General features: G+C 63.9%; 2 protein-coding genes across 5 annotated transcripts; both read left to right on the top strand.

The window, feature by feature from the left end:
- The first annotated feature begins 251 nt into the window (after positions 1–251).
- On the top strand, positions 252–14,469 carry LOC146431628 (laminin subunit beta-2-like). Of its 4 annotated transcripts, none has more exons than XM_085072473.1 (36): positions 252–381; positions 781–1,789; positions 2,549–2,598; positions 3,075–3,250; positions 3,355–3,478; positions 3,581–3,654; positions 3,796–3,984; positions 4,063–4,126; positions 4,201–4,406; positions 4,495–4,615; positions 4,811–4,999; positions 5,124–5,303; positions 5,701–5,813; positions 5,934–6,013; positions 6,258–6,414; positions 6,610–6,762; positions 6,863–7,021; positions 7,098–7,219; positions 7,335–7,455; positions 7,933–8,119; positions 8,280–8,423; positions 8,856–9,087; positions 9,510–9,673; positions 9,761–9,985; positions 10,377–10,591; positions 10,677–10,773; positions 11,230–11,608; positions 11,691–11,875; positions 11,947–12,176; positions 12,259–12,462; positions 12,765–12,909; positions 12,995–13,206; positions 13,295–13,432; positions 13,644–13,820; positions 13,909–14,065; positions 14,210–14,469. In XM_085072473.1, the coding sequence occupies exons 3-36, from the start codon at positions 2,568–2,570 to the stop codon at positions 14,341–14,343; spliced, it is 5,484 nt and encodes a 1,827-aa protein (XP_084928599.1). In that variant the 5' UTR covers positions 252–381; positions 781–1,789; positions 2,549–2,567; the 3' UTR covers positions 14,344–14,469. The 4 variants fall into 4 exon arrangements, with proteins under 4 accessions (XP_084928599.1, XP_084928598.1, XP_084928597.1 ...); XM_085072472.1 differs by having other exon boundaries at positions 12,750–12,909; positions 12,995–13,202; positions 13,291–13,432; XM_085072471.1 differs by having other exon boundaries at positions 12,750–12,909.
- Positions 14,470–14,574: 105 nt separating this feature from the next.
- Positions 14,575–24,897, top strand: LAMB2 (laminin subunit beta 2). Its single transcript, XM_085072470.1, has 33 exons — positions 14,575–14,847; positions 15,018–15,181; positions 15,273–15,408; positions 15,599–15,672; positions 15,750–15,938; positions 16,014–16,077; positions 16,962–17,164; positions 17,254–17,374; positions 17,677–17,865; positions 17,935–18,114; positions 18,191–18,303; positions 18,391–18,470; positions 18,548–18,683; positions 18,853–19,008; positions 19,116–19,243; positions 19,325–19,442; positions 19,557–19,749; positions 19,824–19,967; positions 20,074–20,305; positions 20,381–20,544; positions 20,625–20,846; positions 21,403–21,617; positions 21,707–21,803; positions 21,872–22,244; positions 22,316–22,500; positions 22,575–22,816; positions 22,884–23,087; positions 23,180–23,324; positions 23,623–23,830; positions 23,910–24,051; positions 24,141–24,317; positions 24,394–24,553; positions 24,635–24,897. The coding sequence occupies exons 1-33, from the start codon at positions 14,790–14,792 to the stop codon at positions 24,769–24,771; spliced, it is 5,349 nt and encodes a 1,782-aa protein (XP_084928596.1). The 5' UTR covers positions 14,575–14,789; the 3' UTR covers positions 24,772–24,897.
- Positions 24,898–25,020: the final 123 nt, after the last annotated feature.

The raw sequence follows: 25,020 nt of genomic DNA, 5'->3' as shown, positions 1-25,020 counted from the left end.
TTCCAAGTGCCTTGCATGGCTATCGGGCACTGTCCACAGCATCTCTTGTCCCGCTAAGGTGCATGGGACCAGCCTGGCTGTCTCAGGGTGTCCCTGGGGGCATGGGTTTTGGCATCGCTATGCAGAGAGCTGCTTCTTTGTCTGCCCATGACCTTGCTTGGCGGCGGGCAGCCAGAGCATGGCCTTGGCGTGGAGAGCACATGGCTCCTCTTCCTTCCTTCGGCCTCGGCTAATAAAAGGCACTATCCCTGTGTGACAGTGAGGTCTCTGTGGAACCTGGCCCTGGTGCACAGCCGTGCTCCCCGCAGGGCTCCAGGGCTGCCGGCTCAGCACCCAGCCCAGCCACTCCAAAGGATCCCAGGCAGCCCCGACCAGCACAGGGTGAGTGGGGCATGGTGGTGCCCACAGTGCCAGCATTGGGCATGAACAGGATCCATCTGGCATGGGTGCCTGGGGAGTGCGGTGCAGGGCTCCTGGTACTGCTGCTGGAGATGTGCCCTGAAGAGGCACAGACGGGCCCGTGCAGTGCAGGGCGAGTCCCAGCCAGGCTGCCTGTCTTAGCAGCTCCACGTGCTGCACACCGGGCACAGCAGCCCAGTGGGAATGCTGTACCGTCTCCCGGCTAGCCTAGGCACAGGACACTACTCTGTCACACGTGGGCCACCGCCAGCGTGTACCTGCTTTTGCCTCACCTTGGCTAAAGCTCGATGCGGGCAGGTCCCTCCCCTCGCCTGGCACGGCTGCCGGAGGAGGAGACAGGCACTGGCCGCCCTCCTCCAGGAACAGCAGCTGAGCCCAGCCCGAGCCTAGCCCGAGCCCAGCGGGCCCCCGACTCTGCAGCCCACTCGGGCCACCAGCCACCTGCCCAGCACCCCAGGCTCCCACGGGCACAGGTAGGAGCCGCTGTACCGGAGGGGAGACCCTGGGCACGGCGCAGCTCTGGGGCATGGCACAGCCCTCGGCATACGGTACAGCCCCATGGCACGGGCTGGGTGCTGGCAACTGGTATGAGGCAGCATACAAGGAAGGGGCTGCGGGGTCCCTTGGCAGTGATAGGCTGGGTACCCCACGCCTGCCATGCGCTTTCCCGGGGCTGACGTGTGCCGGACTTTGCCCAAGGAGCTGTGGCAGTAGGGAGGGACAGGTACCTTGGGAGGGACGCTCCCATCCGGCAGCATCGTGGCTGCGCCCGGAGAGTTCCTGGTGGAGCAGATGCCCTGCACGGCTCCACCCTGCAGTGTAGACGCACAGGTGCCTTCGCCATGGGACATCCCCAGGTGGGGCAAAGCACGGTGCAGTGACCCCTGCGCAGCTGCGCCCGCCGGTTCCTGGAGCATCAGGCACCCATCCCGTCCCCCACGCCTCACTGCCGGTGGCACCCGGCACGTTCCTGCCGCGCCGTGCCGGGAGCCCAGGGAACGCGGTGCCTCTGGCTCGCCAGCCCACGAGGCGCCCTTTTGTTTGCCGGCGGGGCCCACCGTGCCGCCCGGGGGCTGGGGCGTGCCCGGGCTGCCGACGCCTGGCCGGCCTGGCCTCCGCGGGCGGGCGGGCGGCGGGGGCCTCCAGGCAGAAGGAATCGGCAGTGACATTCCCGTAGCCTGGAGACCGCCGTCCCTTTCAGCGGGCAGCCCATTTGAATAAGAATCGTGCACGGGGAAGGGGGGCCACCAGCCGCCATCCCATCGCTGCCCTTGCCCCAGCTCATTTCTGCGCGCCCAGCCCAAGGGCAGCGGGTCCCACGCCGCCCTGGCCCCTGGCCTTGGTCCCGCCGGACGCCGCAGGACGCCAGGTACCGGGGGTTCGCGGGGCTCGGGGACCCTCGTGCCAGCACGTGGCTCTTCACCACGTTGCCCACCGCCCTGGCGTGGCTTCGAGCGGGGCGGGTGCCAGGACAGAGTCGCGGCTCCCCCCGCCGCCCCGAGCGCCCCTGCCCTGGGCTGGCTCCGTGTGGGGACAGGAGAGATGTGTTTGGGCAGAGCCGGGACCAGGCTTTGATCCAGCACTTGCGAGGCTGGGAGCGGGAAGTACCGGCAGAGAAGGAAACACAAAAGGCAGCTCCAACCTAAATTTAACAGCGGGACCCCGGCCAGAGTCAGGGACGCCCTCGCCCAGCCGGCTCCGGCGTTCCTGGCTCCCCTCCCAGGCTGGCCCTGGCCCGGTGCTGGTACCCCCCAGGGACACTAGTGACACTCAAAAAGATCCATTCTAAGCCAGGCAGGATGGGGCATGGCACAGCTCGTGCCAGGTCGGGGGGAGGGGAGTGGGATGGGGGGACATAGCATGGCTGTGTGCCTGGGCGTGTGCGTGACAGTCCCTCAGGGCTGCTCAGGTGGGCACTGGCTATCATCCCGGAGGACTTTGAGACCCAACTGCCCCATCTGACCCAGATTCCTAGTGTTGTCCCCGGGAAGCACCTACATGCCAGTGTGGGAGGGTACACCCTGGACTGCACGGTCGTGCTAGAGCCCGGAGAGGAGAGGCATCAGCCGCCCTTCACCCCGTGCCATACCCTGCGCCCTGCCGCAGTGCAGTCTCCGTGTTCCACCAGGCAGATCCCGCGGCTGCCCATGGACCTCCTGGCACTTGCTCTCCTCCTGGGTAAGCGCTGGTCTCGGGGGCACCCTGTGCACCCACGCTGCTGGGAGTTGTGGTGGTTCAGGGATCCCAGTCCGGGTGGAGGGTGCTGGGCAGTGGAGGTGGTGGCAATGGCGATGCTTCCTGGCTGGCAGCAGCCGTGGCCTGACTGCCACAAAACACAGCACGGAGTCCGGGCTGCACTAAGCCCTGTCGGGATTAGCAAGCGCCTGACCTGGCTCCTGACTCCCCCCGGCACTGCTCGGCACCCTGGGGCTTCCCGGGCCCCCAGGAGCACGGGCAGCCCAGCCCCCCACTCACCCCGCTCCCTGCCCTGGTCACGAGGCCATGGTGCTGCTGCCAGCACCTTTCCGGATCATGGAGCTTCGTGCTGCATCAGTGGGTCAGGATGCAGGGATGGGACGGGATGGGACGGCTGGGGGTGGGGTGGGTACGTGGGGGAGCACAGCCCCCAGCCCATGCCCTCATGCTCTCTGCAGTGGGGGGACTGGAGGCAGGGGGCTGGCAGGAGCCTGACCTGAGCCACGGCTGCGCCCGCGGCAGCTGCTACCCAGCCACTGGGAACCTGCTGGTGGGACGAGCCACCCGCCTGAGTGCCACCTCTACCTGCGGGCTGGACGGGCCCCAGGAGTACTGCATTGTCAGCCACCTCCAGGTGAGCCCACCCAGCCCCAGAATGGCTCCAGCATAAATCCACAGAGCCAGGCACTGGTACAGCCTCCAGTCACCCATTCCTGATGGTGCCACTCCCTGGCACAGGACTCCGAGAAATGCTTCACCTGTGACTCACGTGACCCATCCCTGCCTGAGAGCCACCGCATCGAGAACGTCATCTACCTGAGCAGCCCCCATGACCAACGGACCTGGTGGCAGTCAGAGAATGGTGAGGTCAGGGTGACAGTGGGGTTGCCCCATGCAAATGCTGTGGGGCTGCTTGGGCCATGGGGTCTTCCCTGGCCTCAATCATCACCTCTCTGTCTCCTAGGTGTGGAACATGTCAGCATCCGCCTGGACCTGGAGGGCGAGTTCCACTTCACCCACCTCATCATGAAGTTTAAAGTGGGTCCTGGCACATGGATGCCTGGGATGGGACGGGACAGGACGGGATGGGATGGGATGGGATGGGATGGGATGGGATGGGATGGGATGGGTCTGGGGGGGCTGTAGGTCTGGCCTCCATCCCAGCTGGGTGTTCTGCAGACCTTCCGCCCTGCGGCCATGCTGGTGGAACGCTCAGCTGACTTCGGGCGCACCTGGAAGGTGTATCGCTACTTTGCCTACAACTGCTCCAAGCTCTTCCCTGGAATCCCCACCCAGCCCTTGGGGCTCGTGGATGAGGTGCTGTGTGACCAGCGCTACTCTGAGATCGAGCCTTCCAGCCATGGGGAGGTGCGTGGGGATAGGGCGATGCTGAGCAGGGCCAGGGGTCAGGGTGGAAGGGGATCACCCATCCCTTCCTTCTCACAGGTCATCTTCAAGGTGCTGGACCCCTCCATCCCCGTGGCAGATCCCTACAGCCCAGACATCCAGGGTACGTGGCCAGGGGTGTCAGGGACACGGGGCTGGCTGGCATCAGGGCAGGTGCTGATAGTGACACGTCCCCAGACCTGCTGCGTGTCACCAACCTGCGGGTGAACCTCACCAAGCTGCACACGCTGGGGGACAACCTGCTGGACTCTCGGCGGGAGGTGCTGCACAAGTACTACTATGCTGTGGAGGAACTGGTTCTGCGTGGGAGTTGCTTCTGTCACGGCCACGCTGCCCACTGTGCCCCAGCACCGGCTGCCCCAACACCCTCTGTCCCTGGCATGGTGAGGCACACACACACACACACACACACCAGCATGGTATGGTGCCCTGTGGGACCCAGCAGCCACGCTGAGCTGGGTGGTCTCACAGATCCATGGGCGCTGTGTCTGCGAGCACCACACGCAGGGGCTGAACTGTGAGCGCTGCGAGGACTTCTACCAAGACCTGCCCTGGCGCCCGGCCGAGGGCTCCAGCACCAATGCCTGTCGCCGTGAGTGCCTGGGCTGTCAGGCTGTGCTGTGCCAGTGGTTTTGGGGTGCTGCAGGCTGTACTTTGGAGAGGTTTGGGGTTGTGGTGCTGCATATCAGTGAGGGGAGTCCAGGCAGGGGAGGTTTGGCACTGGGGGTGCTGCCTGCGAGGTGTGGGCTGTGGTGCTGCATGTTGTGCTTTGGTGCTGTCCCTGCAGGCTGTGACTGCAACGAGCACTCACAGCGGTGCCACTTTGACATGGCTGTGTTCCTGGCCACGGGGAACACCAGTGGGGGCGTGTGTGATGACTGCCAGCACAACACCATGGGGCGCCACTGCCACCTCTGCAAGCCCTTCTACTACCGGCACCCTCGCTCCGACATCCGCTCCCCCACTGCCTGCGCTCGTGAGTGTCCTGGGACCCCAGCCCTATGGGTTTTCCCAGCCCTATGGCTCCCGGGGCCACCAGCCCCAGCCCCATGGCTCCTGATGCCAGCAGCCAGAACTCCTCATGGTCTCTCTCTTGGCAGCGTGTGATTGTGACCCGGCAGGCTCGCTGGATGGAGGTGCCTGCGACGGGCACACGGATGTGGCGCTGGGCATGATTGCGGGGCAGTGCCGCTGCAAGGAGAACGTGGCCGGTCCCCGCTGTGACCGCTGCCGGCATGGTGCCTACGGCCTCAGCCATGGCGACCCACAGGGCTGCCAGCGTGAGCTGGGACCCAGGGATGGCATGGGGGGAGGGATGGGGATGGGGGGATGATGAAATGTTAGGTATGAAGGGATGAAGTTGGAGGGATGGGGAATGAAGGGATGGTGATGGAAGAATGGGGATGGGATGGATGAGGATGGAGGGATGGAGGTGGAGCTATGGTGATGGAACAATGAGGATGGAAAGATCTGGGGCAGAGATGGAAGGATGTAGGATGGAGGGATGTGGCATAGTTGTATGGGAATGGATGGAGGGATGGTGATGAAGGGATGGTGATGAAGGGATGGGGAAAGAAGGGATGAAATCAAATGGATATGGGATGGGGAAGGAGGGCCATGAAGCGTTAGGGCTGTGGTCCCACTGGCACCCCCTTACATGTGCATGTACGGGGGCAGCGTGCAGGTGTGACCCACGGGGTACAGTGGCAGGCAGCTCCCCATGTGACCCCATCAGTGGGGACTGCTACTGCAAACGCTTCGTGGCTGGGCGCTCCTGCAGCCAGTGCGTGGTGAGTGCCCCAGCCTGCCCCACACTATGGCTGTAGCCCTGACTTTCCCCAACCCCATGGGCAACCCCCCAGGGCTGGCTTGGCCCCACACCTGCCCTACATGTCTCCTCCTCACTGCAGCCTGAGTTCTGGGGTCTGAGCTACGACTTGGGGGGCTGCCGGCCCTGCGCCTGTGACTTCGGGGGAGCCTACAACAACCGGTGGGGCCCAGCACAGCATCTGGAGGGGCATGGGGTGGGGGTGAGAGTGGGGATAGGGCTGGGGGTCACACGTGGGGGGAGGGAGGTATGGGGACAAAGCTGGGGAGATATGGGGTCTGGGATAGAGGGAAAAAAAGAGGGATCTCCATCCTCAGAGATGGAGGGATGGGGACAGAGATGGAAGTAGAGGTGGATGAAGACACAGACAGAAAGACAGATGAAGGGACAGGATGGTCACCCCCAGGTGCTCCATGGAGGATGGGGCATGTCCCTGCCGTCCCCACATCATGGGGCGGCAGTGTGACCAGGTACAACCCGGCTTCTTCTGTGCCCCGCTCGACTACTACACCTATGAGGCTGAGCAGGCCACCGGCCATGGCCACAGCCACCCCGAGCTTCCAGTGAGTCTCATTGGGGTTCCCTGTGCTTGTGCATGGCTGTCACTGTGCACCATGCTCCATGCATAGCTGTCATCGTGCTCTATGCATGGCTGTCACCCTGTCCTGCATGTGGCTGTCACCATGCCCTGTGCATGGCTGTCCTTGTGCAAGGCTGTCCCTGTGCATGGCCACTGTCCCCTGACCCCATCCCTGCAGGGTGCCATTCGGGCAGAGGTGCCCCAGGACTGCCTGGAGTATGACACCAGGGAGCAGGGGGGGCGGAAGGGACGCTCACGGCATCAGCACAGCCCCCCCCGTGCCCCCCAGCCCCGTGTCCCCTCGCGCCGCAGCCGCCAGCAGCCCCCCAAGGTGAGCCCTGGGGAGGTGGGAGAGGGCACAGTGAAGCACTGCAGGGCAAAGGTGGCCAGAAGGCAGAGCTGGGGCCAAGCTGTGCCGGTGCCCTGTCCAGCTGGATGTGGAGGAGGTTGTGCGGGACGGTGCTGGGCGCATGGTGACGTGGACGGGCTCGGGGTTCGCCCGGGTGCGGGATGGGGCTGGCCTGACCTTCCGTGTGGACAACGTGCCCTACCCCATGGACTACGAGCTGCTGCTGCGCTATGAGCCTGAGGTGAGCATAGCCACAGCCATGGCCATGGTGTGGATGGCACGGCACAGTCCTGACACTGCTTTGTCTGTCACCACAGTCAGCCGAGGACTGGGAGGCCGTGGTCAGTGTGAGCTCCCAGGTGCTGCCCACCAGCTCTCGCTGTGGGAACCTGCTGCCCTCCGAGCAGATGTACCGCGAGAGTCTGCCCCACAGCCAGAGGTGCAATGGGATGGTCTGGGGATGGGTACAAGGAAGGTGGTTGGGTCCTGCTGCCATCCTTTCCCTGTCTCCATGGCCCTGCTGTGCCCATGTCCCAACACCTGACTCTGTCCAGGTATGTGCTGCTGTCCCGGCCCTTCTGCTTTGAGCCCAGCACCCCTTATGAGGTAACCATGCGGCTTCAGCGGGCTGGTGTCACCCAGCGCCACCCTGGTGCTTTCATCCTCATTGACTCGGTGAGAGGAGTTCCACTGTGCCTTGTGCCTGGGGCTTGGTAGTGGTTGGGTGATCAGCAGGGATGGAGAACCACAGGTTGGAGTGGGCAGTGATCCTCTCTGGGGATGTATGTGGGGTAGGGATGAGGATGAGATGGGATGAGAGAAGATGGGATGAGGATGGGAATGGGATGGAGATGGGAACCAGGAAGGAGAAGTAGATATTGATGGGGAAGGAGATATCAATGAGACTGAGGACTTGGGGTTGGTATAGGAATGTCAATGTGGAAAGGGATAAGGAAGCTTCTGGGGATGGCAATTTATATGGGAATATCAGTGGGGTTGGGGATTTCAGTGGAGCTGGGGCTGTTGATGGAGCTGTGGTAGTTGACCCCAGAAGCACTGGGACTGTCCTGGAGCACATGGATCCAGCCTAGTGGTAGGCCCCACAGTGGAGACTGGCTATGCGCCCCAGCCCCATCTCTTCCCTTCCCCCAGTTGGTGCTCCTGCCGCGGGTGTCGGAGTTGCCGGGCTTCCATGGGGCAGAGGCAGCGGCGCGCCAGGAGGAGCTGGAGCGGTACCAGTGCCTGGAGGTGTTTCGCATGGCCCCCCCTCATCCCCTGGCCGAGGCCTGTGCCCGCCTGGTCTGCAGTGTCTCAGCCCTGATGCACGGCGGGGCACTGCGTGAGTGGGGAGCCTATGGGAATGGGACTGACGAGTGGGCAGGGGAGCAGTGACAGGGCGGTGTGGGCAGGTGAGGGGAGCAGTGACAGGGTGGTGTGGGCAGGTGGGGGGCAGGTGTGGACAGAGCAGCACTGGCCCCACACTGGTCCTTCTCCCACAGCCTGCCAGTGCGACCCACAGGGCTCCCGCAGCAGTGAGTGCCAGGTACAGGGCGGGCAGTGTGAGTGCAAGCCACATGTGATCGGCCGACGCTGCGACCGCTGCGCCCCAGGCAGCTATGGCTTCGGGCCCCTGGGATGCAGTCGTGAGTAGTGGGATCTGCATCTGCCAGGAATCACTGTCTCTCCTGTCTCTCTGTCTGCCCAGCCATTAGCATCCTCTTCGCTGCCCTGTTCACTTGTCTGTCTGTCTATTTGTCTGTGCATCTGCCCATCTCAGCCCTGCTGTCCTGCATCCCATGGGTTCAGTCTCAGTTATCCATCCATCCATCCATCCATCCATCCATCCATCCATCCATTCATCCACCTGAGCCCCCTGTGAGCACTATGCTGCCTTACACTCACTCATCTGTCTGTCCATCCATTTTCTTGTGGATCTGTGTGTCCACATGAGCTGTTCTGTGCCACAGCTCATGGAGTAAGCATGTTCTGGGTGCTGGTCCCCTGCCTGTCTGTCTGTCTCTCCATCCCTGTGTCCCTGCAACTATGTGCCTGACCTGAGTTGTGCCACCCTGCAGCCTGTGCCTGCTCCCCGGAGGGCTCCGTGTCCCAGCTGTGTGGTGCGGTGAGTGGGCAGTGTCGGTGCCAGCCTGGCACTGTGGGCCGGCAGTGTGACCAGTGCCAGCCTGGCCACTGGGGCTTCCCTGCCTGCCGGCCCTGCCAGTGCAATGGGCACGCCGAGGAGTGCGACCCCCGGACAGGCACCTGCCTGCACTGCCGTGACCACACGGACGGACGGCACTGCGAGAGGTGGGCCAGGTCCAAGGGGAGGAGACGGCATGGCACGGCGTGGTGGGGCATGGCGTGGTGTAGGATGGGATAGATACAATGGGGTAGGATAGGATGAGATATGATGGTATGGGATATGTTGGAATGGTGGGATGGCATGGATATGATGGGATGGGGAAGAATAGGATGGAATGGCATGGTGTGGGCTGGGATAGATGTAATTGGAAGGGATAGGATTCATGGGATGGGACGGTGGGATGGGATGGGATGGGATGGGATGGGATGGGATGGGATGGGGATGGGATGAGACTGAGGTTGAGATGGAATGGGATGGATACAATGGATGAGACATGATGGTATGGGATACAATGGAATGAGATGGGATGGTGAGATGGTATGTGATGGATGGAATGGACGCATTAGGTCCCCCCTTGTCCTTTCAGGTGCCAGGATGGTTACTATGGGAATCCTGTGCTGGGCTCAGGACAGCAGTGCCGGCCCTGCCCCTGCCCTGGCTACCCTGGCACACGGCATTACCACGGGAGCGCCTGTCATGCTGACGAGGAGACACACCATATCATCTGCCTCTGCGCCCCTGGATACGCGGGTGAGGGGAGGAGCGGGCACCATGCAGCAGGGACCCCCCAGCGCTGGGGCTGTGGGACCCCAGCAACTACAGACCCCATCTCTGCAGGGCCCCGCTGTGACCGCTGCTCTCCTGGTTACTTTGGGTCTCCGGAGATGGAGGGTGGGGTGTGCCGGCCCTGCCAGTGCAACAACAACATCGACACCAGTGACCCAGAGGGCTGTGACCCCCGCACGGGGCAGTGCCTGCGCTGCCTGTACCACACCGCCGGGCCACACTGTGCCCAGTGCCAGCCTGGTTACTACGGCAATGCCCTGCAGCGCAGCTGCCGGCGTGAGCGGGGCAGGGGGCTCTGCAGGGCTGGGGCTGCATGGGGGTTGGGGATGAGGGCGTTGGAGTGATGCAAGGGCTCAAGGTAGGGGTGAGGCACTTGGCTATGGTTGGGTGTGGGGCAATTTGGGTTGGGTTGGGCAGAATTTTGGAGTGTTGGGGGGCTTGGAGCTGGGAGGTCAGGAGCAGATGAAGTTTGGGGCTGTTAGAAGGGGTATGGGGCTCTGCCTGGGTTGGGGGAGAGAGATTGGGGTTGGTGGATGTGTTGGGATCAGGGGTGTTGGGGCTGTGCATGGGTCTGGGGCCAGGCAGATTTGGGGTGCTGGGGCCAGCAGGGCACTGCCTGGGCAGGGGGTGTGGGCTGAGCCCCACATGGCTACCCACCCTCCTGCAGGCTGCAGCTGTGACCCACGGGGTACACTGGCCTCCCACTGCACCAATGGCACCTGTGGCTGTGACCGTGCCACAGGAGCCTGTGCCTGCCGGCCCAATGTTGTGGGCAAGAGCTGTGATCGCTGTGCACCCCACTTCTGGAGCCTGGGGGGGCCGAGGGGCTGTGAGCCCTGTGGCTGCCACCCCACACACGCCCTGCACCCTGCCTGTGACACAGTGAGTCCCCTGGCACCCTGGTATGGCTCCACTGCCCTCCTGGGGCCCAGTGAGCTGCACAGTGAGCATGGCACTGTCGCTGCAGGTGACAGGACAGTGCCAGTGCCGGCCTGGCTTCGGGGGCCGCGTCTGTTCCCAGTGCCAGGAGCACCACTGGGGAGACCCTGAGCAGGAATGCCGAGGTGGGGGCATATCCCAGGGGCTGGGGGTGCAGGGGCTCTGGGGACATCGGGTGTGGGGGGACTCTGGCTGCATGGTGAGACTCTAGGGACATGGTGGACCCTGGGGACGTGGTGGGAGACTCTGAACATGGGACACTAAGGAGACAGTGGGACACTGGGGACACAAGGGACCCAGGAGATCTTGGGAACATGGAATGCTGCAGGCATGGAGGACCTTGGGAACACGGTGGGATGCTGGGCACGTGGTGGAACCCTGAGGACATGATGCATCTCTGGGGACATCCAGCACTCAGGGGACCCAGAGTACTTGGTGGAACTGTGGGGACATAGGAGATCCTGGGGATAGGCTGGATTCTGGAGACATGGGAATATGGTGGGATGCTGGGGACATGGTGGCAGTTTGGGGGCATGGGGGTCCGTGGAAAGGCTGGGATACACTGCCAACTGTCTCTGCAGCCTGTGAGTGTGAGCCGCTGGGTGCTGAGAGCCCACAGTGCGAGCAGGACAACGGGCAGTGCCGGTGCCGGCTGGGATTCGGGGGGCTGCGCTGTGATCGTTGCCAGCGGGGCTACCAGGAGCCCTTCCCCCACTGCTCACCCTGCCACCCTTGTTTTGGGCGCTGGGACCTGACCTTGAGCAGCCTGCAGGACGGGCTGCGGCGCCTTGGGGCACAGGTGCAGGCACTGAGGGAGGGGGGGTCCACATTCCCACTGAGCCCCCGTCGCCTGCGGGAGCTGGAGGAGGTTCTGGGGCGCATGGAACAGCTGCTGGGAGAGGGGGGCAACCCCGGTGGTCCCCTCCTCGATGGACTGCCCAGGCAGCTGGATGGCACCAGGCAAGTGTGCAGATAGGGCTGGGGTGGAGGTACCCCCTTCTTGTCCCCAAAAAAAGTTTGAAGCCCCCCTCCCTTCCCAAAGGATAGAGCTGGACAACTTCTGGAAGCACCTCCAAGAACTGGAGCAAAATCTAGATCAGCTGGCACAGGCAGATGTGCAGCACCATGACCGGCTAGCTGGGCTGAGCCGCGAGCTGGGAGGTCTCAACCAAACCACCTCCCACCTTCAAATGCTCCTTGGCACTGTAGCGGCAGCTGGATTCAGCGGTAAGAGCATCCAGCAAGGTTTGGGTTTGGTGGCAACTATCCTGTCTGAACTCTGACACCCGCACCTGCAGAGTCTTACCGCAGCATCCTGGCATCGGTGGAGGCCGCGCGGCAGGCAGAGGTGGTGGCCAATGGCACAGCTGGCGAGCTGAGTAGGGCACAGATTACCCGGCAGGCGGCCGAGCGGGTGCTACGGCAGCGGGGCAATACTTTCCGCCGTGCCGCAGCTGCAGCCCGGAAATCCTTGCGGGAGGCACAGAAACGGGTGATGGGACTCAACATTGCCAGGATCAATGAGAAGGTGAGAGCAGGACTGGCAGTGGTGGAACAGGGGTCACCCCCAAGGTAGTGTTGAGCTATTTCCACCATTGGCATCATCACAGATTTGCGGGGCACCCGGAGACCGGAGCTGCAAGCACGCGACTTGCGGAGGAGCCTTGTGCCGGGACAGCGCGGGGACACGGCATTGCGGTGGCACGGGGTGTGCAGGGGCACTGCCTATCTCAGCTCGAGCCCTGAGCAGTGCCCATAACGCCTCGCAGCAGCTGGAGGTGGCATTAGGGCAGCTGGGTGTTGTGGCACAGAAGGTAGGGGTGGTTGCTCCATGGCACTTTCTGGAGTCCACTTGTGTCCCCTTTGCATGTCCTGTTTGTTCACTTTCCATACCCCCAAGCATGTCAACTCTGTATGTCTCTCTTATGCCCCTTCAGAGATGTCCCTTGTGCCACCTGTGTGCCTCCTTGTGCTACTGCTATACCCTCTGTCCCTTTGCACCCTCGTTGCATGCTCCTTTGCAGGCCCTCATCTTATCCCCTCATACACCCTGTTCACCCCGAATGCCCCCTCCCGGGGCTGCCCTGTGCCCCCCACTCAGCCAGGTGCCCCCCAGATGCAGGAGGTGCAGGAGCTGGCACGGGGGGCACGGAGCTGGGCAGAGGAGGCTCTGGGGCGCTCGCAGGCTGCTCGCAGCCGTGCGGAGAAGGCAACGGCCCAGCTTCGGGACTTCATCCGCCGAATCAAGGCCTTCCTGGCAGGTAGTGCCAGCACTGGGTGGGCACGTGGGCATGGCAGGACTCAGCAAGCCCACCCTGAGCCCACCTTGCTCCTCTGTCCCCGCAGAGGAGGGAGCTGACCCGGGCAGCATCGAGCTGGTGGCCCGGCAGGTGCTGAACATCTCCCTGCCCAGCAGCCCCAGACAGATCCAGGAGCTGATGTGGGAGATGCAGGAGAGCATCGGCCAGCTGGAGGGAGTGGACGCAATTCTCAACAGCACAGCAGAGGGGCTGGCTATGGCACGGGAGCTACTGGCACAGGGACAGGAGGCCAGGCAAGTGGTGGGGGCATGCCAGGACAGGCAGGGAATAGGGTCAGTCCCCCAGCACTGGCAGGGGCTGGAGCTGCCTGTGCTGCCGCAGGGAGCGAGCAGAAGGCATAAGGGATGAACTGGCGGGGACGCAGCAAGCACTGGAGGTGGCGCAGACACAGGCGAAGACAGCAGGGAGCACCCTGCGGAAAGCCAGGGATGCCATCCGGGTGGCTGAGAACAGAACCAAGGAGGTGAGGGGCATGAGCTGGTGCTGCTGGGAGTAATGGGATCAGTGCTGTGGAGAGCAAGACTGATGCCTTGGGCACATCGTGGGTAGGGAGGCTGGTGCTGGGGAAATGTGGATGGCACAGGGCAGGTGCCATGCATTTGCCAGGGCAGTGGGGCTGGCACCATGGGCACAGTGGTTGCTGTGCCTGCTGAGCCAGTGTCCATGCCTGCCAGGCGGAGCGCAGGCTGCAGGTGCTGGACAGGAAGGAGTCGCAGGTGCAGCGGCGGCTATGGGAGCTGGCACAGCGCATTGCTGCCCTGCAGGAGCATGGCCAAGACGCTCGCCACATGGCCCAGCAAGCCAAGGATGGGGCACAGCGTGCCACCACCACCTCGGGGATGCTTAGCCAGGTGAGCTCCATCCCTGCCTGGGTATGCATGGCACCAAGCAGGTACTGGGTGCTGGGGGTACTCAGCCTCACCATGTCCTTGTCACCAGGACTTGGCACAGGTGACACAGCGTTATGTGGTGCTGAAGAACCGGGTGGGCGCGCTGGACCGGGTGTCTGGTGGGGCCCTACAGCGTGTGTCACAGCTGACAGCAGAGGCCCAAGACCTCCTGAATAAGGCCAGCAGCAGCAAGAGGAAGCTGGAAGGTGAGGGGGAATACACAGTGCGGTGCATTCCCTGCCATCTCCCCATACTCCCTGTGTCCCCCTGGGCCTGTCCCACCGGGTGTCCCGAGGGTGATACAGGACATGGTGAGAGGCTGCACTGTGACCACGTTCACCGTCGTGCAGACCTGGAGCAGCGCTTTGGGGCCAATGAACGGGCCATGGCGGCAAAGGTGACACGACTGCAGGCTTTGGAGCAGCGGGTCACCGGGCTGTTGGAGGAGATCCGGGAGAGGGCCAACGCTTATGCCACCTGCTAGGGACCATTGGCGGAGCCGAGGGCCGCTCCAGCCCCGCCGCCCCGCAGGTCCCCGAGCCCGGGGATCCCGTCCACTCTGCAGGTGCCTTTACTGCGGGCGCGCCTGCAAATAAAGTCCTGAACTGTGTGTGCCTGTGTCCGATGCTTTCTTCTCCCCCCTCCGCCTCCTCCTGCCTCCTCCCGCCTGTCCCGGCCGGCCCGCTCCCCCGCTCCAGCCGGGATCCGCCCCGCGCTTTCCGCGCAGCCCCGAGCGCTGCGCCTGCCGCCCAGTTCGGAGGGGCCGAGAGGGACCGGGACGGGGCTGGTGACGGGACTGGGAACGGGAACGAGAAGGGGAACCCGTGTGTCAGGACGGGACGAGACGGGACCGGCGGGCACCTGCCGCGCGCCCCCTTTGCGCGCCCTTTGCGCCCCTTTCCGTCCCGTCTCGCCCCGTCGCGCCCCGCGATGCGGAGCCCGGCGAAGCGGAGCCCTGCCGCCCTCCTGCTGCTGCCGCTGCTGGCCGGTGAGTCCGCGCCCCCCGCCGCAGCGGGGCCGGTGGGAGCCAGGGTCCGGCCCGGCCCCGCCGCCCTGTTTCCGGGCGGCCGCGGAAGGGGCCCCGGGCTCGGCGGGGGGAGCCCCGGCCCCGGCCCCCCCCGTGCCCCGCGGCGCCCTCAGCCGTGCGCCGCTCCGCAGGGCTTGGGGTGGCCCTGGCCCCCGATTCCCCCCAGGGCTGTGCCCGCGGCAGCTGCTACCCGGCCACCGGGGACTTGCTGGTGGGGCGAGCAGACCGCCTAAGTGCCACCTCCACCTGCGGGCTGCGCCGGCCCCAGCCCTACTGCATCGTCAGCCACCTCCAGGTGAGTTGGACGGGGCCCAGGGAGACGAGACGAGCATGAGGGGCACGGGACAGGGTAGAAGACGCACATCACTGAGCCTCCCAACTCGCAGGAGGAGAAAAAGTGCTTCATCTGCGACTCGCGGCGGCCCTACGATGCCCGCACCAACACCAAAAGCCACCGCATCGAGAACGTGGTCACCAGCTTTGCCCCCCGTCCCAAGAAAGCCTGGTGGCAGTCGGAGAATGGTGAGCAGTGGGTGGGGTGGTGGGGCATCCTGTCCTGTCCCGGGGGGCTCTCCTTCCCTTCCTCCCACACTGAGGAAGTGTGACTCAGCCTGTGGATGTTGCCACACCCCTGGACCACTGTCCGGTGGCTGGAACGAGCCCCCGGGACCTGCGAGTGGGTGCTTCCACTCGTCACATTTGTCATCTCCAGGTGTGGAGCATGTCAGCATCCAGCTGGACCTGGAGGCTGAGTTCCACTTCACCCACCTCATCATGACCTTCAAGGTGGGTCCCAGCATGTGAGTTCCTGGGCTGGGCCGGGACTGTGGGGCTGGCCCCTGTTCCACCTGGGTGTCTTGCAGACCTTCCGCCCCGCGGCCATGCTGGTGGAACGCTCGGCTGACTTTGGACACACCTGGAAGGTGTATCGCTACTTTGCCTACGACTGCGCTGCCTCTTTTCCCCACGTCCCCCATGGGGCCCCACGCCGCATTGACGATGTCGTCTGCGAGTCCCGCTACTCTGACATCGAGCCCTCCACTGAGGGGGAGGTGAGGCCCCGGTAGTGTCCCGGGAGGATCAGGGGACCCCCTGCACTACTCTCATCACCTTGCTGTCCCTCCCAGGTCATCTACCGGGTGCTGGACCCTGCCATCCCCATCCGGGACCCCTACAGCCCTGCCATCCAAAGTGAGTTGCCAGCCCTCCGGGCTCCTGCTTGGCTGCTCTATTTTGAGTGTAGCTATTTTGGCTGCTCTTTTCCTTCTCTGGGCCCTACACTGGGGTCAGGGCCTGATCCAGCTGGCGGAGTCTTGGGCCACTCCTGCACCCTGCCCTGAGAGCAGCTAAATGTCAGGCTGCATTGGGTTAAATAGAGGGGAATGGCTGTGCCACAGCTGAGCCCAACACCAGCTGTGGTTCAAGATGGTGAATCAGGCTGGGCACAGGACACAGTGGGTTAATTTTAGGCTAAATTTAGACTGGGAACAGGAGGGGAGGAATCTTCAGGGCAGGGCTGCTGGGAAGCTGCAGTTCTGGGGAAGCCATCCTGCTCCTAGGGCCTCCAGGCTGTGCCCACCAGGCACAGCCATCTCCTGGGTACAGCCCCCAGTAGTGAGTGCCCCAAGACATGTAAAGGTGCCACACCAAGGGTGTTGTTCTGCACTGGTGGGATCCCAGCTTGCCTCTGCTGTGGGGGTGCAGAGCCCAGCCCACACGCAGCCAGAGTGTGCACAGCCACGTGTGCGGGAGCTGAACCCCCACAGCCACATACAGCCCTGCCTGGCCACGTGCAACCACGTGCCTGTGAGCCAAACTATGCACAGTTCTGGGCCAATACTGTGTGATGTAGAAAACTACAACAGCCTGATAGTGTGCAGCCCTGCACGGACATCCCATGCCATGCACGGCCCATCCCAGCCATGCCTGGCAGAGCAGAGCCATGCCCAGCTCCTCTGAACCACGTACAGCGTCCAATGCCACGCACAGCCCATCTCAGCTGTGCCTGGCAGAGATGTGCTGTGCATAGACATGCCCAGCCACCCTGTGCCAACATGGGTCTCTCCCTGTCCTAGACCTACTGCGTGTCACCAACCTACGTGTGAACCTCACCAAGCTGCACACGCTGGGGGACAACCTGCTGGACTCTCGGCAGGAGATCAGGGAGAAGTACTACTACGCACTCTACGAGCTGGTGATGCGCGGGAACTGCTTCTGCTATGGGCATGCTTCTGAGTGTGCCCCACTCAGTGGGGCCCCCGCCACCACCGATGGCATGGTAGGGCGAGCCAGCCCCCTGTGCCCTGGCATAACTGGGTAGCTGTGCTGCCTAGTCCTGCAGCCTCTCTCACCGTGGTATCCTGGCAGGTGCACGGGCGCTGTGTCTGCAAGCACCACACGCAGGGGCTGAACTGTGAGCGCTGCGAGGACTTCTACCAAGACCTGCCCTGGCGCCCAGCCGAGGGCTCCAGCACCAATGCCTGTCGCCGTGAGTGCCTCTGCTGTCACCAGCTCCTGGCACAGTGATGCTGGTGCCAGAGTTGTCAGGCTGTGCTGTGCCAGTGGTTTTGGGGTGCTGCACAGTGGGATGTCGTTGGGTGGTGACTGGCGTCTTGCAGGCTGACTGGGGGTGTTTGGGGTGCTGCGGGCTGTAGGCTGGGGAGATTTGGGGTTGTGGTGCTGCTAATCCGAGTGAGGGGAGTCCAGGCAGGGAAGGTTTGGCACTGGGGGTGCTGCCTGCGAGGTGTGGGCTGTGGTGCTGCATGTTGTGCTTTGGTGCTGTCCCTGCAGGCTGTGACTGCAACGAGCACTCACGGCGGTGCCACTTTGACATGGCTGTGTTCCTGGCCACGGGGAACACCAGTGGGGCTGTGTGTGATGACTGCCAGCACAACACCATGGGACGTCGCTGTCACCTCTGCAAGCCCTTCTATTACAAGGACCCCACCAAGGACCTGCGGGACCCTGCAGTGTGCCAAGGTCAGTGTGGGACAGGCTGTACAGGGTGGTGCTTTGGTGGTCAGGTGCTAACCCTGCCTGTGTCCTCAGCCTGCGACTGTGACCCCGAGGGTTCTCTGGATGGTGGGCTGTGTGACAGTGCTGATGACCCAGCGAGGGGCCTGATTGCGGGACAGTGCCGCTGCAAGGAGCACGTGGCTGGTCCCCGCTGCGACCGCTGCAAACCCGGCTTCTTCGGCCTCAGCACTGACAACCCACAGGGCTGCCGGCGTAGGTACCAGGGTGGCACCCACTGGGGTCAGGTGTGGGGTTTGGCATTGCTGGAAACCACTGGCTCTCTGTGCAGGGTGCCAATGTGACCCCCGTGGCACAGTGGCTGATGGCAGCCGGTGTGACCCTGTCAGCGGGGAGTGTTTCTGCAAGCGGCTGGTGACCGGGCGCAGCTGCAACCAGTGCCTGGTGAGTGGGGCTGTGCCAGGGCCCATGCACAGTGCTCAGGACTATAGCACACAGCCAACTGCTCTCTAACACCCTTGCCCTCTGCAGCCTGAACACTGGGGATTGAGCCACGACCTCCCAGGCTGCCGGCCCTGTGACTGTGATGTGGGAGGTGCTCGCAACAACCTGTGAGTCTTTTTGGGGATGCAGAGGGCAAGGGGCATCCCTGCTGGCATCAGGGCTGATGGTGCTGCTGGGGTGCCAGGTGTGCCATGGGAACAGGGCAGTGCCAGTGCCGCAGCCACGTGATAGGACGGCAGTGTGAACAGGTGGAGCCTGGTTTCTTCCGCATCAACCTGGATCATTACACTTACGAGGCTGAGGATGCACGGCTGCATCAGGTAAGGAATGAAGGTGTCCCTGGGGAGCACATCAGGCAGAGCAGTTGGTGTCCCTTTGCAGGGTCCCCAAACTGGCAGGCAGTGGTCTGCCTCGCTACCCAGCGCAGAGCAGTGCCTGCTCGCCAAGGCAACTTTTAGGGTCTCATCTCACACCACCTGTTTGCACCAGGGCTCAGTGGTGGAGCGTGAGCCCCCCTCAGACCGTCCAGCTTCCTGGACAGGGACAGGCTTTGCCCGCATGTTGGAAGGCAGCTGGGTGGAGTTTCATGTGAGTGACGTGCCTTTCTCCACCGAGTATGATGTGGTCATCCGCTATGAGCCCCAGGTGAGCACCAGATGGTGAAGCCAGCAGTGTGATGTATTGCCAGATTGGGAGGTAGTGGTGGGGAGTTCCAGTGAGGCTTTTTGACACTGCCTCTCCTCTGCTGGCAGCACCCGGAGGCCTGGCAGGAGGTGGGTCTGAAGGTGCTGCGTCCCAGCCCTGTCTCTGCCAGCAGCCCTTGTGGAAACACCATCCCTGCAGATGACCAGCTCTCCACCAGCCTCCCCTCCGGTGCCAGGTAAGGGCGTTGGTAGGGTTGGGCTGTGCTGGGGCTCACTGGAGGCACGTGGCTGCCCTTGATCTGCTTTGCCCCATCCAGGTATGTGGTGCTGTCCCAGCCCATCTGTCTGGAGCAGGGTATCTCCTACACCCTCCGCCTGGAGCTGGGCTGTGCTGCTGGTCGGCAGGATCCCACTGCCAGTGTGCTCATCGATTCGGTGAGGGACAGATGGGCAGTGGAATGGGGGACAGCAAGGCTTATGGGGATAGGATGCAGCCATAGGGAACATGGGGAGAGAGGGACATGACATCCCACTGACTTTGCTCCTCAGCTGGTGCTTCTGCCCCGTTACTCCTCACTGGAGATGTTCATTGCGGGTGACCGCAGCTCCATGGAGCGCCGGGAGACCTTTGAGCGGTACCGCTGTGCCCAGCCCTTCTACACACCTGGGCCCTCACCTGTGGCTGAGCCCTGCTCCAAGCTCCTGCACAGTCTCTCGGCCATCCTGCATGACGGGGCGCTGCGTGAGTACAGCCCCACACCCTGTCCCACACCCTGTCCCATAGCAGCTGACACTGACCCCACTCTCTGCCTGCAGCCTGCCTCTGCGATCCCCAGGGCTCTCTCAGTGCTGAGTGCCAGCCCCAGGGTGGGCAGTGCCAGTGCAAACCCAATGTCATGGGACGGCGCTGTGACCGCTGTTCCCCAGGAACCTTCGGCTTTGGGCCCGGCGGGTGCCGACGTGAGTGCCAGCGGGAGAGGAGCCTGGGCATTTGAGGGCTGGGGATGTGGGGAAGGAATGCTCTCTGCAGCCTGGGAGTAAACACAGTGCATGCTGTGCTTTCCAGCATGCCAGTGCAGCCGTGAGGGTTCAGTGAGCACCATCTGCGACAGCAGCACAGGGCAGTGCCCCTGCCGTGAAGGTGCCCATGGCCCACGCTGTGACCGCTGCCAGCCCGGCCACTGGGGCTTCCCCGTCTGCCGGCCCTGCCAGTGCAATGGGCATGCTGAGAACTGCGACCCTCGGACAGGCAGCTGCCTGCGCTGCCGTGACCACACAGACGGCGAGAGGTGCCAGAGGTAGGTGGAGTATGCGCCGAGACTGGGGCAGGGTGCTGCCAGCAGCCCCAGCTCCTGCTGACCTCCTGCCTGCAGGTGTGCAGCTGGACACTTTGGGAACCCAGCGCTGGGCTCCGGGCAGCACTGCCGGCCTTGCCCCTGTCCTGAGGGGCCCAGCACCCCCCGCCACTTCGCTGCCTCCTGCTACCAAGACAGCCGCTCCCAACAGGTTGTCTGCCACTGCAGCCCTGGGTACACAGGTGGGTACCTGCTGCAGCACACTCACTGCCCCTCTGGGGTGCCCTGTCCCCAGGCACTGCCCAGCACTCTGTGTCAGCAGGTCCCCGCTGTGATGAGTGTGCTCCTGGGTATTATGGGGACCCTCTGCAGGGTGGGCAATGCCTGCCCTGCCAGTGCCATGATAACATCGATGTGACGGACCCGGAGGCGTGTGACCGGCGCACAGGGCAGTGCCTGCGCTGCCTCTACAACACGGCGGGACCCCACTGTGCTGAGTGCCAGCCTGGCTTCTATGGAGATGCCACACGACACAGCTGCAGGCGTGAGTACCCACTGCCATGCCAAGACAGACTTGCCTCCAGGGCCCAATAAGTCCTTGGGGAACTTGTGCACCCATGGCTGTTCATGCACAGTGCTGTGGAGTCCTTGAAGCCCTGTCCTGGAACAGGATTGTCTCCTCTGCCCAGGCCCAGCAGGCCACCAGGCCCAACTGTGGCCCAGTTCCTGTCCCCATGTCCAACTTACTCCATCCCATCTACATCTTATTCCCATGCCCATTCCTGTCCCCATTGCCATCCCATCCCCACTGCCATCCATCTGTCCCCATCCTGTCCTTATTCCAGCTCTGTCCTGACCCTGGTCCCATCTCTATCCCATCCGCACCAGTGGTCCTCGTGCTGCTCCCATTCCACCTCCATCCAGTCCCCGCCCCATGCTTGCCTACTCTCTGTCTCCATCCTGCCTCCACCCTCATCCATCATCATCCCACTCCTGCTCTGTCCCCATCAGAACTTCCATCTCATCTCCATCCCAATCTCATCCTCGTCCCTGCCCTCATTCCCTCATCTGTCTCTCTGCTCAGTGCCTGTTGGTTCCAGGTTGCTCCTGCAACCCCCTGGGCACTGATGCCAGCACCTGTGGGCCCCAGCAGTGCCACTGCGACAGGCACAGCGGGCAGTGCCACTGCCTGCCTCATGTGGAGGGCCAGAGCTGTGACCGCTGCAGCCCCAACTTCTGGAACTTGGCCAGCGGGCAGGGCTGCCAGCCTTGTGCCTGCCACCCCCAGCACTCCCTAACACCCACCTGCAACCAGGTGAGACACGACAGGGACAGGGACAGGGATGGGATGGGGCTGGGGGTGTGCTGCAGCAGTGCCAGCCTTGGCCATGCCATGTCTGTCAGTTCACAGGGCAGTGCTCCTGCCGGCCAGGCTTTGGGGGCCGGACTTGCACTGACTGCCAGGAGCACCACTGGGGCAACCCACAGCAGCAGTGCCGAGGTGAGAGCTGGTACCAGCGGGGGGACCACAGTGGGCCCCATGGTGCCCTGACACCACTCTCCCTGCAGCCTGCGACTGCGACCCCCGTGGCATAGCCAGCGCCCAGTGCCACCGCAGCAGCGGCCACTGCGACTGCCGGCCTGGCATCTCTGGAGTCCGTTGTGACCAGTGTGCCCGGGGCTTTGCTGGTACCTTCCCTGCCTGCCAGCCCTGCCACCCTTGCTTCGGGGACTGGGACCGTGTGGTGCAGGACCTGGCTGCCCGCACCCGGGCGCTTGCACAGCGGGCCAGCCTCCTGCAGCACACCGGGGCTGCTGGCGCCTTCGAGGGCACCTTCTGGCAGCTGGAGGAGAACTTGGCCACCGTGCGTGACGTGGTGGCCACCCGCAATGCCACTGCTGCTACTGCTGCCCACTTGACACACGCCACAGAGGGGCTGCGGTGAGTATCCGGCACAGGGCATGGCTCCTGGGGTAGCCCTGGGGATGGCTTTTCACCCCCTTCCCTTGCAGGCGGCAGATTGAGGAGGCGACTGAGAGGCTGACACGGGTGGAAGGGGAGCTGACGGCTGCTCAGGATGCCAACTTCAATGCCAGCCATGTGCTGAACGCTGTGGACCGGGGTGCTCGCGTCCTCAACCAGAGCCTGCAGGACTTGGAACAGCGGCTGCATGTCCTCAAGACGTCCAATTTCCTTGGTGAGCTACACCAGAGCCAAGGCAGGGTGCTCAGGCCATGGCCAGGTGTCTGACAGTGCCCCTGCCACCCCCAGGTGCCTATGACAGTATTCGCCAGTTTTATGGGGAGTCACGGGAGGCCGAGCGCCAGGCAGAGGCCTCCACCCGTGCCATGCCCAGCCCTGTCAGCGTCTCAGCAGCCACCCGTCACCGCACTGAGCAGCTCCTTGCCAGCCAGCGGGATGAGTTCAATCGCCACAACGCAGCCAGCCGGCGGGCACTGATGGACCTGGCGGCAAGGGCACAGGCTCTGAGCCTGCACCCACTCAATGAGCAGGTGGGAGGTAGGGAGGGGACTGGGGGAGTGGCACCCGGAGCCGCCCTGATCCCGTGCTGCCTTGCAGGTCTGCGGTGCGGTGGGTGATGTGCCCTGTGCTGAGAGCCCTTGTGGGGGTGCCGGGTGCCGGGATGAGGATGGGGCACGACGCTGTGGTGGTCTGAGCTGTGGTGGAGCCGTGTCCAAGGCTGACAGTGCACTGGACCGGGCACGCCATGCCCAGGAGGAGCTGCGTCAGGCTGCTAGTGACATGGCCCAGCTCTCCCACAAGGTGTGTGGCACATGGGTGCTGGTGGGATCAGGTGGCACAGCCATGCTCTGCAGTCTTTGGGGCTGGCACTGAGGGTCTCCGCCCATGCTCAGGTGGCAGAGGCCAAGGGGAAGGCAGATGAGGCCCGGTTGCGAGCGCAGGCAGCCCTGGACAAGGCGAACCAGACCAGGGCCCGTGTGGAGAGCTCCAACAAGGAGCTGAGGGAGCTAATCAGCCAAGTCAAGGCCTTCCTGAGCCGTGAGTGCCGGCATGCCGGGAGGGCTGGCCACCCCTGCCCAGTGCTTTGTGGCTCTGCACCTGCACCACACTGCACTGACCCTGCGCTGTGTCACACTGCATGGTCCCCACACTGTATGTGGGCTGTGCCACCCCTGCCCCACGCTGTCGCACGGTCCCTGCCCTGCCCCAACCATCCTGTGCCCTCCAACCATCTCTGGACCCCTGCCCTGTCCCGTGTTCCCCTATGTCCCTTGGTCTGCCTGTCCCCTCCACCCTGGCATGCTGTAGGGAACACACTGACTACTTCCACCCACAGAGGAGGGGGCTGATCCCGAGAGCATCGAGGTGGTAGCCAGCCGGGTGCTGGAGCTGTCACTCCCTGCTGCACCGGACCAGATCCACCGCCTGGCCGAGGAGATCAAGACGCGGGTGCGCAGCCTGGCCAGCGTGGATGCCATCCTGGAGCAGACGGCCGGGGATGTGCGTCAGGCTGGGCAGCTGCTGCAGGATGCCCAGCGGGCCAGGTGGGTCCAGGGACATGAAGACACAGTCTCTCCAGGGGTCTCCAGCCCAGGCTGTGCTGAGATTGCTGTCTGGCCACAGGTCACGGGCAGAGGGAGTGCGAGGCACAGCCGAAGCAGTGCGGCAGGCGCTGGAGGAGGCACGGCAAGCCCAGGGCATGGCTGAGCAGGCACTGCAGCAAGCTGCCAGTGACATCCAGCACAGTGAGAGAGCCCTCGGCACGGTAAGAGCCCCATCCCTATGACCATGGGACCCCATGCCCACCACGTGGTCAGTGCAATCACACCAAACCCCCATGCCACTGATCCCCAGATGCAGACCCAGACAGGAAGCGCAGAGCAGCACCTGGCAGGTGCCATGGAGCAGATTGGGCTCCTGGACAGGCAGACTGATGCCCTGAAGGTGAAACGTGCCAACAACAGCCTGGCAGCCACACGTGCCCAGGAGGCAGCCAGCGCTGCGCGGGACAGAGCCGATGAGGCCAAGCAGGTGGGTGATCAGGGGGCACCGGTGGGGCAGCAGGGGCCCACCGAGGATCCCACTGCCCAGCCCCACTGCCCAACAGGTGCTTGACGGGCCGCTTCGGGACCGGTACCGGACAGCACAGGAGCTGGTGGAGCACCGGGCGCAGGGCGCGCAGCAGGCAGGCAGCCGGGCGCAGCAGTTGCGGGAAGAGGCCGCAGGGCTGCTGCAGGACGCCCAGGACAAGCTGCAGCGGCTGCGAGGTGAAGCCCGGAGGGGGGCTGGGGTGGTGGCGGGGGCAGTGGTGGGGGGCCAGGCTGACTCATGTTCCCCTGTCCCTGCAGTGCTGGAGGAGGAGTACGAGCGGAATGAGCGGGTGCTGGACGCCAAAGCAGCCCAGCTGGGCGGGCTGGAGGCCAGAATGAGGGAGGTACTGGCCACCATCAACCAGCAAGTCCAAATCTACAACACCTGCCAGTGATCCCCGGAGGGGCCTGGACCCCCCCGGGGCACCCAGCCTCCTCCCGCCCAGCCTCCGCCTGCCCCCGCAGCGATGGGCGGGGTGGGGGCTGCAGGGTACCCTCGTGTGAATAAAGTTACAGAGCAAGACCGCCTCACCTCCGCCCCGTGAAGCGGGCCCGTGTCTGCCCCGGGGGCCCACAGCAGCTTCCCCCAGGGCGGGAGCTGCCCGCCTCCGGGTGTGGGGCACTTCGGGGCTTGGGGTCGGGCG

The sequence above is a fragment of the Lichenostomus cassidix genome, chromosome 12, assembly GCF_008360975.1.
Source record: "Lichenostomus cassidix isolate B80296 chromosome 12, HeHo_3.0, whole genome shotgun sequence".
Taxonomy (NCBI): Eukaryota; Metazoa; Chordata; class Aves; order Passeriformes; family Meliphagidae; genus Lichenostomus; species Lichenostomus cassidix.
The sequence above is the reverse complement of the archived record's forward strand: the minus strand, read 5'-3'. Positions and strand labels throughout refer to the sequence as shown.